Source organism: Poecilia reticulata, chromosome 22 (assembly GCF_904066995.2).
Source record: "Poecilia reticulata chromosome 22, P_reticulata-male-v2, whole genome shotgun sequence".
In the NCBI taxonomy this organism is placed as follows: Eukaryota; Metazoa; Chordata; class Actinopteri; order Cyprinodontiformes; family Poeciliidae; genus Poecilia; species Poecilia reticulata.
Window position 1 is genome coordinate 5597632 of NC_088851.1, and position 16496 is coordinate 5614127.

The 16496-nt window shown below is 38.4% G+C and overlaps 1 protein-coding gene and 1 long non-coding RNA gene across 5 annotated transcripts in view; one reads left to right on the top strand and one right to left on the bottom strand.

The window, feature by feature from the left end:
• ezra (ezrin a) overlaps positions 1 to 16496 on the bottom strand; it is a 23219-nt gene continuing 6723 nt past the window's right edge. For all 3 annotated transcript variants that reach the window (XM_081602989.1, XM_081602988.1, XM_081602987.1), the window contains 12 exons: positions 14377 to 14460; positions 13239 to 13334; positions 11700 to 11974; positions 9526 to 9609; positions 7910 to 8056; positions 7157 to 7253; positions 6851 to 7014; positions 5774 to 5904; positions 5240 to 5400; positions 4925 to 5017; positions 3237 to 3509; positions 1 to 1962 (listed from right to left, as the gene is read on the bottom strand). In XM_081602989.1, the coding sequence (XP_081459115.1) occupies positions 1798 to 1962; positions 3237 to 3509; positions 4925 to 5017; positions 5240 to 5400; positions 5774 to 5904; positions 6851 to 7014; positions 7157 to 7253; positions 7910 to 8056; positions 9526 to 9609; positions 11700 to 11974; positions 13239 to 13334; positions 14377 to 14460 (1770 nt within the window). In that variant the 3' untranslated portion in view covers positions 1 to 1797. The remainder of the gene's footprint in view (positions 1963 to 3236; positions 3510 to 4924; positions 5018 to 5239; positions 5401 to 5773; positions 5905 to 6850; positions 7015 to 7156; positions 7254 to 7909; positions 8057 to 9525; positions 9610 to 11699; positions 11975 to 13238; positions 13335 to 14376; positions 14461 to 16496) is intronic.
• The window catches only part of LOC145549957 (uncharacterized), a 23305-nt gene continuing 12175 nt past the window's right edge, over positions 5367 to 16496 (top strand). For both annotated transcript variants that reach the window (XR_014085756.1, XR_014085755.1), the window contains exons 1-2: positions 5367 to 5468; positions 13257 to 13403. This is a non-coding gene — a long non-coding RNA (uncharacterized LOC145549957). The remainder of the gene's footprint in view (positions 5469 to 13256; positions 13404 to 16496) is intronic.

Sequence of the window (16496 nt, forward strand, 5' to 3'; positions counted from 1 at the left end):
TTTCAAGGACTAAAATATGTATTTACTTTGTGTACTACAGGCTACATTTGATGATACTGGAATATAGTGAACCACGTTTTTGGTGGGAAAAAATAAATAAAATATACATAACAAAAAATATTAACAGAATAATGTGGGAAAAATATATATGTATATATTTTACCAGGGTTTTTATCCTTTTCTTTAACTCCAAACAATTTGAAGGCATATCAACTTGAGTAATAGTGATAAATAATTATGATTTTAATAACTTTAGAGGAAGCAGTCTGGTTTAATTGGTTTGTTTTTTTTATTATTATTTGAAACTGACTTATTTTGATTTCTGAATTACAAGTACAAATAAAGTACACACAACACATTTCAGTTGCTAGTCAGAAATCCAGTAGCACTAGTTAAATAGTATCAATTAACGATTGTTTACAGCATGTTGTGTTCATTAAATAAACCTAAACCGAGTCACAGGTTTTAGGGAAACTAAACGGCAAATGCAAACTTTGCAACTTATGATTAACATAATATATGAATCCTTCAGACCAGATTTGTTAAGCTGGTCTCCTGAATCATCCTCTGTAATTATCCTAACAAAAAAAAAAACAAAGGGAAAAAAAAGAACCATTTTATAAATGTTCCAGTGTGACAAAATGTGGCCGTCATACTTTCACGCAGTCAAATAAAATTCATGGAAGTACGTTCACACAGCTGAAGAGCATCCTTATTCCGGATCTTAAAGTTACACACGACTGTAATCAGTGGCGGTTTTTGATGTGGAGGATATGGCACACTGCCCAGGGAGGCATGGCCAAAGGGGCAGCATAACTATCAAGCTGAAAAAAAAATATTTGTATTGTTTATTTGCATGTTCAGTCAAAGGGGAATTAGGTGATCAGTTTGTTGCATGATGTGTAAGCAGAAAAGGAATAAAATAACCGCACACTCCAGCTATAGCTAATGGCTAATGGCCAGTTCTACATTGAAGGATTACTTGACTGTTTTTAAGGAAATTTATGCTGCATTTGTTCATCTTTAGTTTAACATTTAAAATGCTCTGAATAACCAACCCTGAACTTAATATTTCTAAACTGGACAGAAATTCTCTATTTCTTTTGTAAAAACACAAAGAAAAATATTTTTGAATGCTTTTTGGGCATCGGGACCTCAGATTAAAACTAGCATTAACCTCCTGACTACCAGGAAAAAAATATTGTCCAATCACCTTTTTTTTTAAAATCCCACAGTCTTTGTAAGGTAATAAAAGGTTTTATGCACTTACTGTGTCTCTTCACATAAAATGTGTTATTACTGATAAATGCCATTTTTACGAATCAGAAAAAGGTACGTACAAAAGTCCCACCCCTTCACACGTGGTATCATTGAAAAGCCCTAAATGTCCTCTCCAGATACCAAAAGGAATTAATTCAGTAGAATGCAGGGGGTGGGAGATATTCAAGTTTAGAAATGTTCTCTACAGAGGACAAAAATGAACTACTGGTGGTCAGGATGTTAAAAGCACAATGGTTAATCATAGACTTAATTATTCTACACTGATTACACTTTTTAAAAACTCTTGTGAGTGGTGAGACTTTTACTCCATTATCTTTGGTACTTATAATTTATGTCACAAAAAATATTCCTATGCTGTAAAGAATGGATTTTTCTTTTTGGGAGTGTGTGTGTCATGGGGGGCTAAGAAAAATTCGCCAAGGGCGCCATTCTTGCTAGAACCACCACTGGCCGCAATCACTACATTATGTAATATGCTGAGCAGATAATTCCCGAGGTATTCTGGAGCGGTCTTCTCTACAAAGCCTCAAACTCGTCCACCCTCTGCTTGGTGTTGCCCAGGCGGATCTGACGGAGGGTCTTGTACTTGTCTCGTCCGACACGGACGTTCTCAGCGTGGAGCAGGTCGTTCTGGGTCTTCTTGGAGTCTTTTCTAGATAGCTCCAGATCTGAGCTCAGGTCCTGCGATAAGAGTCGGGTTTGGTGATTAAGTCATGGGAAAACACATCCTGGATGAATTTTTGTCTCATTTGTACAATAGATGGGTAAGGATTTTGTTTGACCTCATGAGCTACTAAAAAACATTCCTAAAATATTTCCAAACAGCAATCTTTTGTCAGTATTGTGAAAAAAAGATTAGCTTCTAAGCTAAGATGTTAGCTTACTTTACGTCTTAGCTTGTCTTGGCTTACAATTTACAGCTTAGCTTAGCTTACAACTTAGCTTGTTTTACCTTACATCATAGCTTACAATTTACAATTCAGCTTGTCTTGGCTAACTTATATCTTAGCTCGTCTTAGCTTACAATGCAACTTAGATCTTAGTTTGTCTTAGCTTACAACTTAGCTTACAATTTACAACTTAACTTAGCTTACAACATAACTTACATCTTAGCTCGTCTTAGTTTACGACGTAACTCACATCTCAGCATGACTTGGCTTACAACTTATATTACAATTTACAACTTAGTTTATCTTATCTTACAACGTAACTTACATCTTAGCTCATCTTAGTTTGCAACTTAGCTGACATCTTACTACTTAGCTTAGCTTACTACTTAGCTTGTCAGGCAGCGTAAATCTACCCGATGACCTTAAAAAAATTTTGTTTTCTCTTGTTTTTGTTTGTTTCTTTTGTCAGGAAATCTTCAGATTTGAAAACACAACAGTGCTGCAATCTAAGATAAGGGTGCAAGTAGCAATATCCATCTATCTACCATTGACATTTGAAGGTGGGTCAATATTTAAAGCTGTATGGTTGCACCTTTCAAACAGCTTCCTCTGCATCGCTTACAAAACTGCACCCACTGGAAACAACCGTGCACACTCACACCTCCAGAGAGTTTCAAATCACCATTTAACCTAACATGCGTATTTCTGGACTGTGGGAGGAAGCCAGAGGACCTGGCAAAAAAAAAAAAAACCCACGCAGACACAGTGAGAACATTCGATCTGCACTTAGAAACACGGTCATGCTGTGAGGCAACAGTGCACACCTCTTCATCACTGGGTTGGTTTACTGCAGGTCCCAGTGAAAAGTTTGGTGCATCTTTCCGATTTCAACCTTAAGATTACTGAAAGAAAGAGTGATGACGTATAGGGGGACGATTTTGTACTTTTAGGATTAAACTAATTTGACGGGAGTTTGTCTGGGTGTGTGAATGAAATTCTCGCGACATGAAATGAATTCAACTGGAGGAAGAGCGGTTTGTTTGTGTCCTTGGAACCCGAGCTCACCATCAGCTGCTTCTTGAGGCGCTGGTTCTTCTCCGCCTCGGTGAGTCGCTCGTCCTCCAGGTGGTTCTCACTGATGTCCTGCGAGTGCAGCTCGGCGCTGTAGGTGCTGTTCTCCTCGCTGTGCTCGTGGTCACTCTCGTTGTCCGAGGAGGAGGAGGAGGAGGAAGAAGAAGAGGCAGAGGAGGGAGGGGAGCCACCGGGAGGAGTGGATGGGGTCCTCACACTTTGCAGCTCTTCCTTCGTCCTCAACAGGCTCTGCTCCACTTCCTCAGCCTGCAGGAACCATCGGAGGGAAACCATGTCAGCGGAGGACAGCGGAGACGTGACACGCAAACTGAAGTTACGGCTTAATGGATCTGGGAAGCAAAGCTCGGTTTTTATAGGAATAAAAATGTTAGGAAAAAAATCTGACTATTATTTTCTGTGCATTTGTTTAGTGGGGGGAAAAATCAAGTATTTCTTGTCCAGTTTTATTGCAAATATCTCAGTAACTCAGGAAACTTTCCAGCAAGAGTTTGTTTTAAGTAAATACGTATTTAATATTGATGAAAAAGTAACAGTTCCACTGGCAGATTATTTCACTTAAAACACGGGGAAAAATGTCTTGCTGTAAGCGACAAAACCTGCCAGTGACACTTGTATTTTTTAAATAATTATTGACCTAAAAGTAGCTACCGTATTATTAATGTTATTTGTGTCTTATTTCAAGTGTAATGACATATTTTAACAAAAAAACTGGGTACAATTTTGTGTTTTTTGCACAAAAACAAAACAAATTTTGGTTTTTTTTTGTTTGTTTTTTAATGTCTTGATCTAGAAAAACAATCAACAACAAGAATGGAATATCGGAAAAAATTTAATTGGAAGTAAAAGTAATAGTAAATTAAATGCCACTAATGACACAAAAGGCTTCAAATAAAATAAAAGCAAACTCAAAAGATTAATATTAGACAAATATTTTGGGTTGGACATAACATTTTTTTTACATATATTTTAAAAGGTTTTAATTTATCAATGAAGCTTTTTGTTTGTTACTAATACAATTCAATTCAACTCAGAAACATTTTATTGGCCCTAAAGAAAAATTAAACGTTGCTGTAACTCATATTAATTCAAAACTTTTCAGAATTTTTGTAGAACATCCCAGTAGTTTTAGGATACAATGTATTCAGTTTTGATGGACAAAAAAAGTTGTTTTTTTCTCTCGTTTTATAGTTTTTTTTTTCTGTCCTTAAAAAAACAACCATTTGACTTGAAGACAACGGCTAATTGTTGCTATGGAGACTCTTAGATACCGCGCTTTCCTACAGTTGCTAAACAGTTTTGCTTTGACTCTAGATACAGTAAAAAGAAAAAAAAAGTAGATATAAATATAGAAAAATAAATTATTGCCTTACATAAATAAGATGTTCTCTTGTCTTTCCCACTTTAATGTGGAATTATTTTATTTTTATTTTTTTATTTTTGCACATTTCACTAATATATGTTGAAGTTTTTGTAACTAATTACAGAAATTTTGGGAGACTTAAAAAAAAACAACAACTCTGTTTTACCAGAGGCAAAAAATTTAGATTTTTTTTCCCCACTGATCTCTCACAGATACCAGAGGGAGGAAAGTGTTTTATTGGGACCTTTTTTCCACCTGATCTCCTGGCCGTCTTTCCTTGACTGCTGGTCAGAGCGCTCACCTTCATGTGCCATGTCTCAGCTTCCTCCTCCTTGGCTCTCTTGGCCTCCTCCAGCTCAGTGATCTTGGCTGTGTACTCGGCCAGCTCCGCAGCCTGAAGCGGGAACAGTGCGAAGCGACTTTAGTCGGGCAATTTAAAAGAAAAAAACAAAAACACAAGACACACACACACACACCAAAAGAAGTAAAATAATACAACTCTTTTGTTGGTGTGGAACTTCACCCTAAATCCTCAGGTTGGACTTTAAGCAGAAGCAGAAGCTGAAAGTGTTCATACTCCCATCGGGATTGGTTTACTTGTGCGCTGCACACTCACCAGCTGCTCCTGGCTCTTCATCTGCTCCTCGGCTTGCCTGGCCAGCTCCTCCTTGGCAATTATGGCCTCCATCCTCTCAGCCTCCAGCCGGGCCGCCTCCTGCTCCACCCTCCTCCTCTCCTCCTCCAGCCTCATGGCCCGGTCCAGCTGCTCCTGAAGATCTGCGGGGCCAGGCAGGCACACGGGAAAATCTATTAGGCACCGCACGTCGGCGAGGCGCTTCGGGAAGGTCTTATGTTTTCTTCTTCTAAATATGTGTTTCTGTTTTGTGTTTTGATGTGGATTTCAACGTCTCATATTGATATTCTTTAAGAATATGTGCTTAAAGAAGAGCTGACGATCTGTGTCTGTCAAACGGAGGGACAGCAGAGGGCAGTAAAATCATTTTTGCCCGGCAACATTAAGAGAGAGAGAAACAATGAAACCGGTCCGTAGGCTGACTCTGAGATTTTTTTTTTTGTCTTCTCTTCTTGGGAACACTTTCTGAGCCCGGTTCGTATTTAGACAGCTTGTGTGTGACGTGGTGCGCCCCACCTCGCTCCGCTCTCTTAGTAGTCTCTTCAAACTCGTAGAGCTTCATCATCAGCTCTTGCTTTTCTCTCTCCATCTGCTGCTTCTCCCTCTCAATGTTTTCTCTCTTCTTCTTCTCGCCTTCCAGCTGATCCCTGCAGGACACACACACACACACACACAAAGCAAAAAAGAAAAAGTCAAGATCACACACATTAATCACCCACATCTATTCATATCCGCTTTACCTTTTTCATAACTTGTCATTATATAACTAAATTGTAAAAAATTATTTTTAAAAAGTGTCTAATTTACAGTAAAATACCAGCAGCTGTGGTTGCCAGAATTTTACCATAAATAAAATTTATGGTAAAATTTTATTTACAGTATTTACATAGCTGCTGGTATTTTACCGTAAATTATACACTTTTTTACAGTGTAAATTAGCAACAAGAAAACTCATTGTTCAGATTTGATCACGTTTCTTTGTTAGTCCATGTCGCACTTGGTCCGTCACATAAAATTCCAGTCATATACAATCAGACTTGTGGTCGTAATTTACGGAGGACCAATCCTGCCATGATTTAAGGATAAATGCAGAAATGAATAAATGACTCATTAAAATAATCACCAGGTCAAAAATGCAGCATGGCAGATAAACTGGTGGACAACAAAATAATAAAAATAACAGATTTTGTATAATAATTGATTAATTAATTAGACATAAATATTACTGTTAACACTTTTAAACTTTGTAATTTTTGTCTACTTTAAGCATATTTTTTTTTTGCTTTTTCTCTTGTTTATTTATTACAGGCCTCTTTTTTCCCCATAATTATCACCAACCAAACATATTTGAAACATGTTTTTACCATAAAAATATAGGAGGTGACGCTGTTCTGATCTGTTTTTGACATTTTCAGGTGCATTAATAAATTTGTCGCTTTTAATGGCACACAAATTTACTTGTCAAGCCGCTTTTTTTAGCTCCGTAATTACTTTAATGAGGCACTTGTATGTTTCTCTATTTATTCTTAATTGTGGCAGGATTGGTCTTCCGTAAGCGATCCGGTCAAATGTAAAGAAGTGGCACTTGTCTACCTCTCCATCTTCTTCTGGAGCCGGTCCTGCTTGGCCTGAGTTTTCATCTGCTGGACCTCGATGTTGTCGGCCATGCGGCGGCGGGTGTACTGGAGGTGGTTTCCCTTAGCAATCTGCATGATGCCCTTGTGGATGCGAGGTTGTGTCCCGTGAAACATGATGGGCTTCCAAAGGAATGAAAACCCAAAAGTTACACAAGTCTAAAAAGTTTTCTTCCTTTCTACCTTTCCCCCCACCCCTTCTAAAGTTTCACTGTTTGGCATGTAAATACATATTTAATTACTTGTTACTTGTGGAAATACTCACTTGAGATTTTTTGTCGAGGGGCTTGATGGTAAATTTCTTGTTGTCAAAAGAAACGTTTCCAATTTCATTCCAGGGGAATCCAATTTTTGGGGTGAGCCTGGAATATGTTTTTTTTAAAAAATAAAAAAAATAAAGTTCATGTTGTAGTTAGGCAGAGAAATAGGTCAATGTACTCTTAGAATCAACATCCACAGAGGTCAGTGTGGTGAGTAAAAAACATGAGGGTGAGAAAGGAAAAGGTCAGCGCCAGAGGTTTGACCTCTGGTCTGTTGCCCTCGCCGCTACAAGTATAAAGTTCTGAACACCATAAAAATGCTCACAGTCTGATATAATAATACGACTTTCAAGGTTTCCCCCAGAAAACCTGCTAAGCCCGGTGGTTGGGTGCGACGGCAGTCATTCATCAAGCGCCCCGTCGTGGTTTTGAGTTAAAAAATGTTTAAAGTTGACAGGAAATGTTAAAATATCACTTCATAATGATGTGTCATTAAAAGACTGAAAGATTAATACCTGAACACTAACTACTACAAAGTCTTAAAAAATTCAAACGTTTAAAAAATACTTTAAAAAATAAGCCTAGTGGGGGAACAAGTAAAGCCTGGTGGCCCGCCAGGCTTATAATATAACCCTGAGCTTTAGAAGTTAATAATGATAATACAAATAAAAAAAGCTGCATTAAGCAGCAAAAAAAAAAAAGAAAAAATATATAAAAATAAAGATTTCTGCAATAAAGTCCTAAACTGTGGGTTTTACCTGTCATCCTTTGGATAGATGTTGATCCCTAGCGCATCCACGCCCAGCCACAGCTCTGTGCCCTTCTTGTTTCTGATCTCAAAGTAGGTGACGCCGTACATTTCCAGATCCTGAGCGATCTTCAGGTACTCAATGATCGCGTCTTCCCTGATGGGAGTCACAAAAACGTTCGCTTAGAGGCATTTTTTTGCTGCAAGACGTTAGACATTGACATGTTTTCCCACTGAATAACGAAAAGGACGATCTAAACTGGAAATAAACCCAGATTTTCCTCGTCTCTTTTTGAGCTTTTGCGTCGTTTTATGCTAAGAGCTGCGGCATGTGGCGTCCTGCCAAGTAGCTCAATTCAGAATGGATGAACAGAGTTTGCAGCCATCAGTTGCAGCCAATTCACTCCTGCAGCATACCAAGGTGAGTGAATATTTGCATACAGAGAATCTGCATGGAGCAGCAGGAGTTACATTCACTGCTACATATTAGAGGAACACTTTATTGTCCACTTTTAACTCTTCTTAAACCACATTTCTATTCTTTTACTTTTAAAATACAACTTTGCTCTTATTTCTGTTTTAGTGTTTCATTCATTTTACTGTTGTCCTTTTCTTTGATTTCTTTGATTTGATTTCATCTGTACAGAACTTTGTCGAGTGTGTTGTTGTTTTAAAGTGATTTATAAATAAGTAGTAGTAGTAGTTGTTGTAGTAGTAGTAGAGGTAGTAGTAGGTTATCATTGGTTCATTTCTGACATATGTATTTTAAGAATAGTATCAAATTTAGCCTAACTGTGTTTTAGCTCCAAGTTTAAAAACCTGTTCAATCTGCTAGCTGATTAGCTCAGTTGCATTTGTTAGCAAAGCAAGCTAACAACAATGTACCTTTAAAAAATTTAGCAACGAGCACATAAACAGGATTCACATAGTTCTCTGTGTGAGAAACAAATAGGCAGAATTGAAACGAGACGTTTTTTATTCCCCTCCTGAATATGACAACGTTTTACATGAAGGCAGCCATATTGGATTTTGGTTGGGAGTTTTGGAGAAACCGGCCTGCATTTCTACTTCTGCCCATCTTCCTGTTACATTCCAAAAATTTGTCATTTGAAATGTCAATTTCTTCAAAGTCAAGCAGTTCTTGTTACATTTCTTTTTCTCTCTTTTTTTTTTGACTCAACAAAATAATACAACAAACTGAAAAAAAAAACTTTATTTCCCTTACATAACTCTAGATATAAACAAATGATCTAAAACACTGACCTATAAAACTTGAGTTTCAGGAAGCACAGTGTTGTCAGATTCTAAAAAATCTTAAAGCGGACATGTTTCTTATCCAAAAACAAGAATGAACAACAAAAATATAATTTGAAATTTGCACAATTTCATGACCTTACATGTTAATTGTATCTGCCGCATATAAATCAGAGCATAAAGGTAAATTTCCCTGACTGATTGCAGTCCAGTAAATTTACTGTCGCACAAGACAAATGTTAAACAAATATAAGTGCATGGAAGATGAGAATGTTTGGCATTTTATTTGAAATATGTAGGTTTTTTTTGTTTGTTTGTTTGTTTTTTTGTACTTTGTTTTAACATAGAAACGTCACTCAGTCTTTTACTCACTTCAGCATGGTTTTGTGCTCCTCGTGCCAGACCTGGATTCTGTCTTCCCACTGCTCCTTTGACAGCTTGTGTTGATCCAGCACTCTAAGAGAAGAGACAAGCTGTCAGAGAGTCGCACGGCTCAAAGCGGGATCACACCGTGTGTGAACACAGAGCTACGTTACACACACGCTGCAGGCACCGGAGGCCAGTTCCTTTTTTTTGTTAGGTCTTAAATTAGCAACAGTGGCTGATGATCACCTAGCATGATTTTGGAGCATATGCGGAAACCCCCCCCAAAAACTAATATATGTCTCAGAAGGGAACCTTGACATTTAATGAAGTCCAAGTTTGACATGTTTCTGTATCTTGCGTATCATTAAGGATTCCAAAACTGCATAGAAATTTAAGTAACGTGATGCAATGTTGTAACATAAATGACTTTTTTACAACTGTTTTACTGTAAACACTGTAGAGCAATAAAATAGTCATTGGCATCCTGCCATGCAACACGTGGGGGACCATCTGCATAAAGGCGTTCTGCACTGCAAAAACGCAAAATCTTACTAAGTGTTTTTGGTCTAGTTTCTAGTGCAAGTATCGTATTTTCCGCACTATAAGGCGCACCGGATTTTAAGGCGCACCTTCAATTAATGGCCTACTTTAAAACTTTTTTCATATATAAGGCGCACTGGACGAGGATAAGGCGCATAGAATAGACGCTACAGTTAGGGTTGCCACCCGTCCAGTATTGAACCTATACGGGAAGAAATTTGGTAAATGTGGATGTGTAATAATAAAGAAGTGGTACCCGAGTACTTTATATAGTAGGCCGCCCCAGTCATTGTTTCACTCAAGGTGTTGGTGTTGCGATATTGAGCCCAACTGCTTTCTGGGTAACACAGACCAACCGACACGCTGCCGCCGCAGTCTCCATCCCCCCCGCCCATCGGCTTTAAATGTATAGGGGCTGGTCCCTTGGTAACCCTAGTCGAAGCACCCTGGATGAATATCTAAAGCCACTTTGTTGACATAAAGAATGTCAACAAAACAGTCCGACTCGGGTTGGTGAGGAAAGCCTTCCGCGACTGGGCTGGGGCGTGGCCGGACGATGGTCACCCTTCTCCGTTTGCGCACAGCATGTTCGTGGAGAACGTGGCGCTAAATGACCTGCAGACAACCTGATTATCAGGTCGGTAGGTAGATAGGTCAGTCAAACTTTATTAACAAACCAGCGTTCTGACAACTATCCCAGCATGCACGCGCACTTCTTGTTCTACGGGCGAAAATGAAGTCAGCAGCTGCTTACCGTAGTTGCTCGAACTGTTGTGGCTCAAAATTGGTCCATATATAAAGCGCACCGGATTATAAGGCGCACTGTCGGCTTTTGAGGAAATTGAAGGTTTTTAGGTGCGCCTTATAGTGCGGAAAATACTGTATCTTAGTTCACTTGAAATACTACACTGTACTAATGCTCAAGTTTCAAGTACCAGTGGAGCCAAAAAAAAAAAAATGAATACAAGTTAAAAGTGACGAGAGTAAAGGTTGGCTGAAAAACAAAATTATCACTTACTTTAACAGGACCTTGAAATGGAGAGCTTTTACAGCTTATTATGACACGCAGTGACATAAAGCAATAAACACGTTGAGATAATTTTCATATCTTTTTTTTTTTTTTTTTTGTCAGGTTGCAATACACCATTCTGAGGAACGTGAGGTTGGAGGAACCCAACACATCGATAGATAAGGGTCCTATTTTAAGCTCATCTGATAGTATTTTTTTTAAAAATTATTATTTAAATTGTTTATATGACATGAATACTTAGGAGATATTAACTTTTATGTTACTGAATAGTGTTGTGGGACCGTTCTCTGACTGAATATCTGGAACAAATATGACACGCTATGTGTAAACATGTTGGTTTGTTGTTGACTCGCAAACCAGAAGTCTTGTTCTAGTTATCAAAAACACAAAAAAGAAAAGAAAAAGGGAGAAAGTTTAGGACTTAAGACCCAATCCTTTAAGTCTGAACCTGCATTTAGTTAAACCTAGACTTATTTGGTATCCATGGAAACGATAAGACTGTGGGCTAGATGACTAAAAACCACTGGAGCTGCAGGAAGCATTTGAGTTTATGCCCAAAGTCTGCAGGACGGACATCAGCATCCCACAGTTTCCCACAGTTTGAGCTCACCTCTTAGGGAGCAGACGCTCCGAGGAGAGGTATCCCCGCCGGTGCACCGACTTGTCGTACTCGCCGTACTTTGCCTGCACGGCGTAGGAGGCCAGCAGCACAGCGGTCTCCGGGGGACAGTAGATCTCGTCGGACAGGATGTGCTCCTTCACCTGCAGGAAGAAGAGCTTCCTGGTGATGTCCTGGATCAGCTCCTCGTCCACGTCCTCGGGATAATACTGGACCCGGAATTTGAACTGCAGGGGAGTCTCGTTCTTCACGTTCTGCTCCATCACCTGCACGGACAGCGAGGGCGTGGGGGTTAAAATGTGCCAAAGAAAGGGGGAGTGCTCATGAATGAAATAAAAAAACTAAAGCGGCATTAAGCAGACGTTAGTTAATATACAGCTGAACACAGACAAGGAATTCACTTCAATCCATCAAAATATTTTGTTAAAGTTATCCACCTACTCCCCAAAAACTACATCTAATCCCACTGAAAACAGCTCCTATACACAATATTTATTAGTTTATTTATAGTATGTTTGGAAATTAAACATAAATTAAATATAATCAACAAGTATTTCAGAACACCTCAATCTTAAGTTCAAAATAAGGTAGGAGGAAGTATAAAGGCATTAAACCCTCACACAGTACCTCAATGACAAAACTGTTAGCGTAGCTTTTAAGCTAACAGCCAGACTTTTCTGTTAGATCAATCAAACTCTGATTAAACATAAGTTTCCACCCAACTAACATGTCGTGATCAGCTTTTCTATTTATTTTTCTATTTCGATAGACCCGACCAATCAAAACAAGAGCCTCCACTCAGAAATCCGTCTGATGACGTCACATAAGTGATGACAGTTCAGTTTGTTTTGTTGTTATCTACATTGTTTTTAAAGCAAATTACTCCTTCAGAGTTGATTTCTTGCATTCTGTAACATCGGCTCGTCTTCAGTCCTGCGCCTCTTCTGATGCCATCGCAACACAATCTTGATTTAATTTTGAGTGTGTTTCTTTTAAAAGCGCACCATTGAGTCCTTAACGTACAGAAGCAGAGAGCCGACGTTTTCCGGATATATTTTTTCCACCAATGGTTTTCTTTGGAAAACGCATATGTTGAAATCATCCGCTCATGGCTTCCGTACATATGTCGTTATCCAGCTGTGACATTATTAGACGCTACAGTCAGGTTACTTCTCCACGGCTGAGTCATCTTAGTCAGATAGAGTTTAAAATATTAGTGGAAAGTGTAACTTAAATCATTTTTTGATGCACAAAAATATCACTGATGTTCTTGACAGCTTGTAATATACACATGTATTTTTAAATACGGTAATAAAATAAGCATCAACTTTAAATATATGGCATTGAAACAAAGTAGTATAGTGTGTTGCAATGAAGCATGTAAACTTCAACTCATGTATTTTCATGTTCTCTCTTATTTTAAACAAACAAAAGAAACAAAATCATTAAAATGAAAAATGAAAAAAATAATAATAAAATTGAAACTGGCCCATATTGTAACACTAAATCATCTGACAGAACAAAACTCACTTTCTTGTCTTCTGCCAGCCACGAGACAAGTCCTCTGTTGTCCACAAACTGAAGGCCGAAGTACCAAATCTCACGGAGGCCAATCGTCCTGACAACCTGACGGCAAGAAGAAGAAGAAGCGTGAGGACTTCTCTCTACTGTCCACAAGACAGGCACATAAACCAGGTACTTTAAATATAAAAAGCGGCAGCTGAAACATTGTGATCTTTCTCACAGAGTTTCAGATTTATTCGTTATTTGAAACAAATGATCAAACTCCAACCATCGGTCAATTTTCCCTTTCTCAACTTAAGAAAAGCATCCCCACAGCTTAACCAGTGCTAAAACAGTGTGGTGGCACCGTTATCTTACCAAGTATTTTTGTATAACCTCTAGAGCAAATATGAGACTATGCCAATTTAAAAGGAAATTTTCAGCTTAAAATGAACTTTTCAGCAAGATACAGGAGATTGTTTTTTAAGTCAGTAATTCATAAATATTGATTTTAAAAAAGTACTAGCTCCACTGGCAGATTATTTCACTTATAGCAAGACACTGAAATAATCTGCCTGTGGAATTAGTAGTTTTTGTTTCTATATTCAAGAACTGTTGATGTAAAAAGAAAATAACTTAAAAGTTACTTTTAAGTTATTTTGGTCTTAATTCAAGTGCGTTAAAATATTTGCACCAAAGATTATTCAGAGTTTTTTAGCACACTGGGGGGTGCGGGGGTGTACATTGTCAGTTTTCTACCACAGTTGTACTATAAAAAGTTCAATTTTTATCTCATTGACCATATTTTGCTAGTTCAGCTTCACGACGTTTTATGGCCTTTCTGTCCACAATAGATTCCTTCCTATCACATTTGTATAAAGTCCAGATTTCAGTCTCTCGGCAGATCTTCCAGAATAATGATCACCTTGATTACCTCTCTGATTAATGCCCTGCTTGTTGTCTCATCTGCTGAGTTAACTGGTCATTATGATGCTATGTGTTCACCCTTTTGTTGCCATCAGTTTGATTTTGGTTTAGCTTAGAGCTAGGCTTTATCTTTGAGTCACGCACATAAAAATAATCTTTCAATCCACCCCAAAACCACTTGTGATTAACAGAAAACGCTGTTCTTAGATGTGTGCTTTGCCGACTGCAGCATACAGACCTGTTCAAGCAGCTGCCTTCCTCTGGTGTTGCCTCTAAAGGAAAACTCCAGCTCTGCGTCCATTGTAGTGACGCGAACATTGACCTGCAGTAGAAAAAGGGCAATTTACTGATTACATTCATGGCACAAAAAAAAAAAGAAATTCTGTTTGGATAGGCATAACCTGTTGTCTTTCCAATGGTTTCTTTATTTTCATTCTTTAAACCAGAAATGTGTCTAAATCTGCCTAAATTCTGTGTTTGGCTGCATTCACATCCACAAATGGAAAACATAAATAACGGACTGATTTGCTGAAAGCACATCCTTAATGTGGATGTGCTTAATGTGGATCCTGTTAACCGGATTATTCATAAACCATAATTGCTCACTATCTCATTAGACTTTAGACCAGCCATGCGAACATGAGGGTGAATATCATTGTACTTGCTTCTTGCACAAAGGTATTGCGAGATCAGCCTGTGCTGCAGCAAACAGCATTGAAACTGAGTTTGCATAAAAATGGATTTCCATAAATTGAAAAAAAAATAAAGGTTTGATTTTGATTAATTTCAACTGGTAAAAAAAAACAGCACAAGACCATAGATTGGGATGGGGCTTGTAGCACATACAGAACAGATTTATGAAGTTACACCAGAACACACCCTGACTGCCATAAAGATAAACACACTAAAGGTTGGGCAGGAACCAATGGAACATGTAATTATGGAACCATCACTAGCTTTTTAAATTGTTTCCACCTTACGTGATCACATGTATGAGATAACATCTTTATCTGGTGTCTTCATAATGCATTTGTCATTCTACCAAACACGGGCCGGGATTTTAAAATCCTGCAATGTGACTGTTATCACACAAACCCTTGCAGAACCCCCCGCCCCCCAAAAAACAAACAAACAAAAAAAAGCACAAGAGAATATACATATAGCACAATGGTATTGGAAAAATATATTTTTATGCAGAAGAAAATCCTCACGGGAACAGAACATTAATACACGTAAGACATATTTGAATTATTAAGTTTTGTTCAATTTCCAGAGCAATAGTTGCGCTTCCATTACAAATGGACGCGAATCTTTGTCTATATTTTGCTACTGTCGAACAAACAGAATTTCGCGTTTCCATTACACATGAAATTAAAATCACGCGTGAATACGCTTGTTCGCGCGATAAGACATTAAAAAAATCATGGCAGCGAGTGAGGGACAGATGTAAACACTTACATGAGATCTATTCGTAATTCAGCCATGGCTCTAGCGCTCATCATCTATCAACCATCAGAGGAAACGTCGGCGTCTCATTCTGGCATTGGAGTGACAAGAATTATGTGCGCCTTTGTCAATGTTTCCACATTTGTTCTCAGTGGGCTCTTTGCACGTCAGCTTCCGTGTTCGGGGAAAAGCGGATCGGTCGTTTCCGGTCTACTGAAAATGGCATTTTACCTTGGTGCTTGACCAAGGTAACAATTAATGATGTACATCGATATGAAGCTCCAACAAGTAAGCTGGAGAAAGGTTTTAAGATGTACGTCTTGTTATACATTCACGGATACGAAGGTGAGTTTTACTTTCTTTAAACTTTGTGGCTAACATTAGCTTTAGCTTATGCTAGTAGGAAATATTCTCTTGACATTTTTCTTGTAAAAATGTGCTATTTAAGTATCTAAACATTTTTATCTGTTCTAATTGACAATGTTTTTACCTTATTTTGTGCTTATTGCTGTTAGTGTCAAACAGAGACCAAGTAACTGGGGAGATTACGGTTTGGGCTTTTTGCTTCTGAAGCACGAGGAAGCACAACAAGCCCCATAGCTTAAAAGTATGGCAGCACTGGTGTCAGAGTTTGAGTTCAGCTGACTGTTCAGGTTCAGAGTTGTTGCTCTGCACGGTCCTTAAGGTCTCCGTGTTATTTTGTTTTATTACTTTTGCATGTTTCTTGTTTAGAGCTCAAACAGAATGTTATTTACAGCATTGTGTACAGGCGGATCAGTTGCTCGGCTTTCTGGCTCTGGTCTGCTCTCTTGTTCCCATACACTCGCTCTTTCAGGCTGAATACAGAAGTGATTCCATAAAAATAACACAGGGACGGCTCCTTTATTTACCATCCGTCTTTCCCCGGTAGTT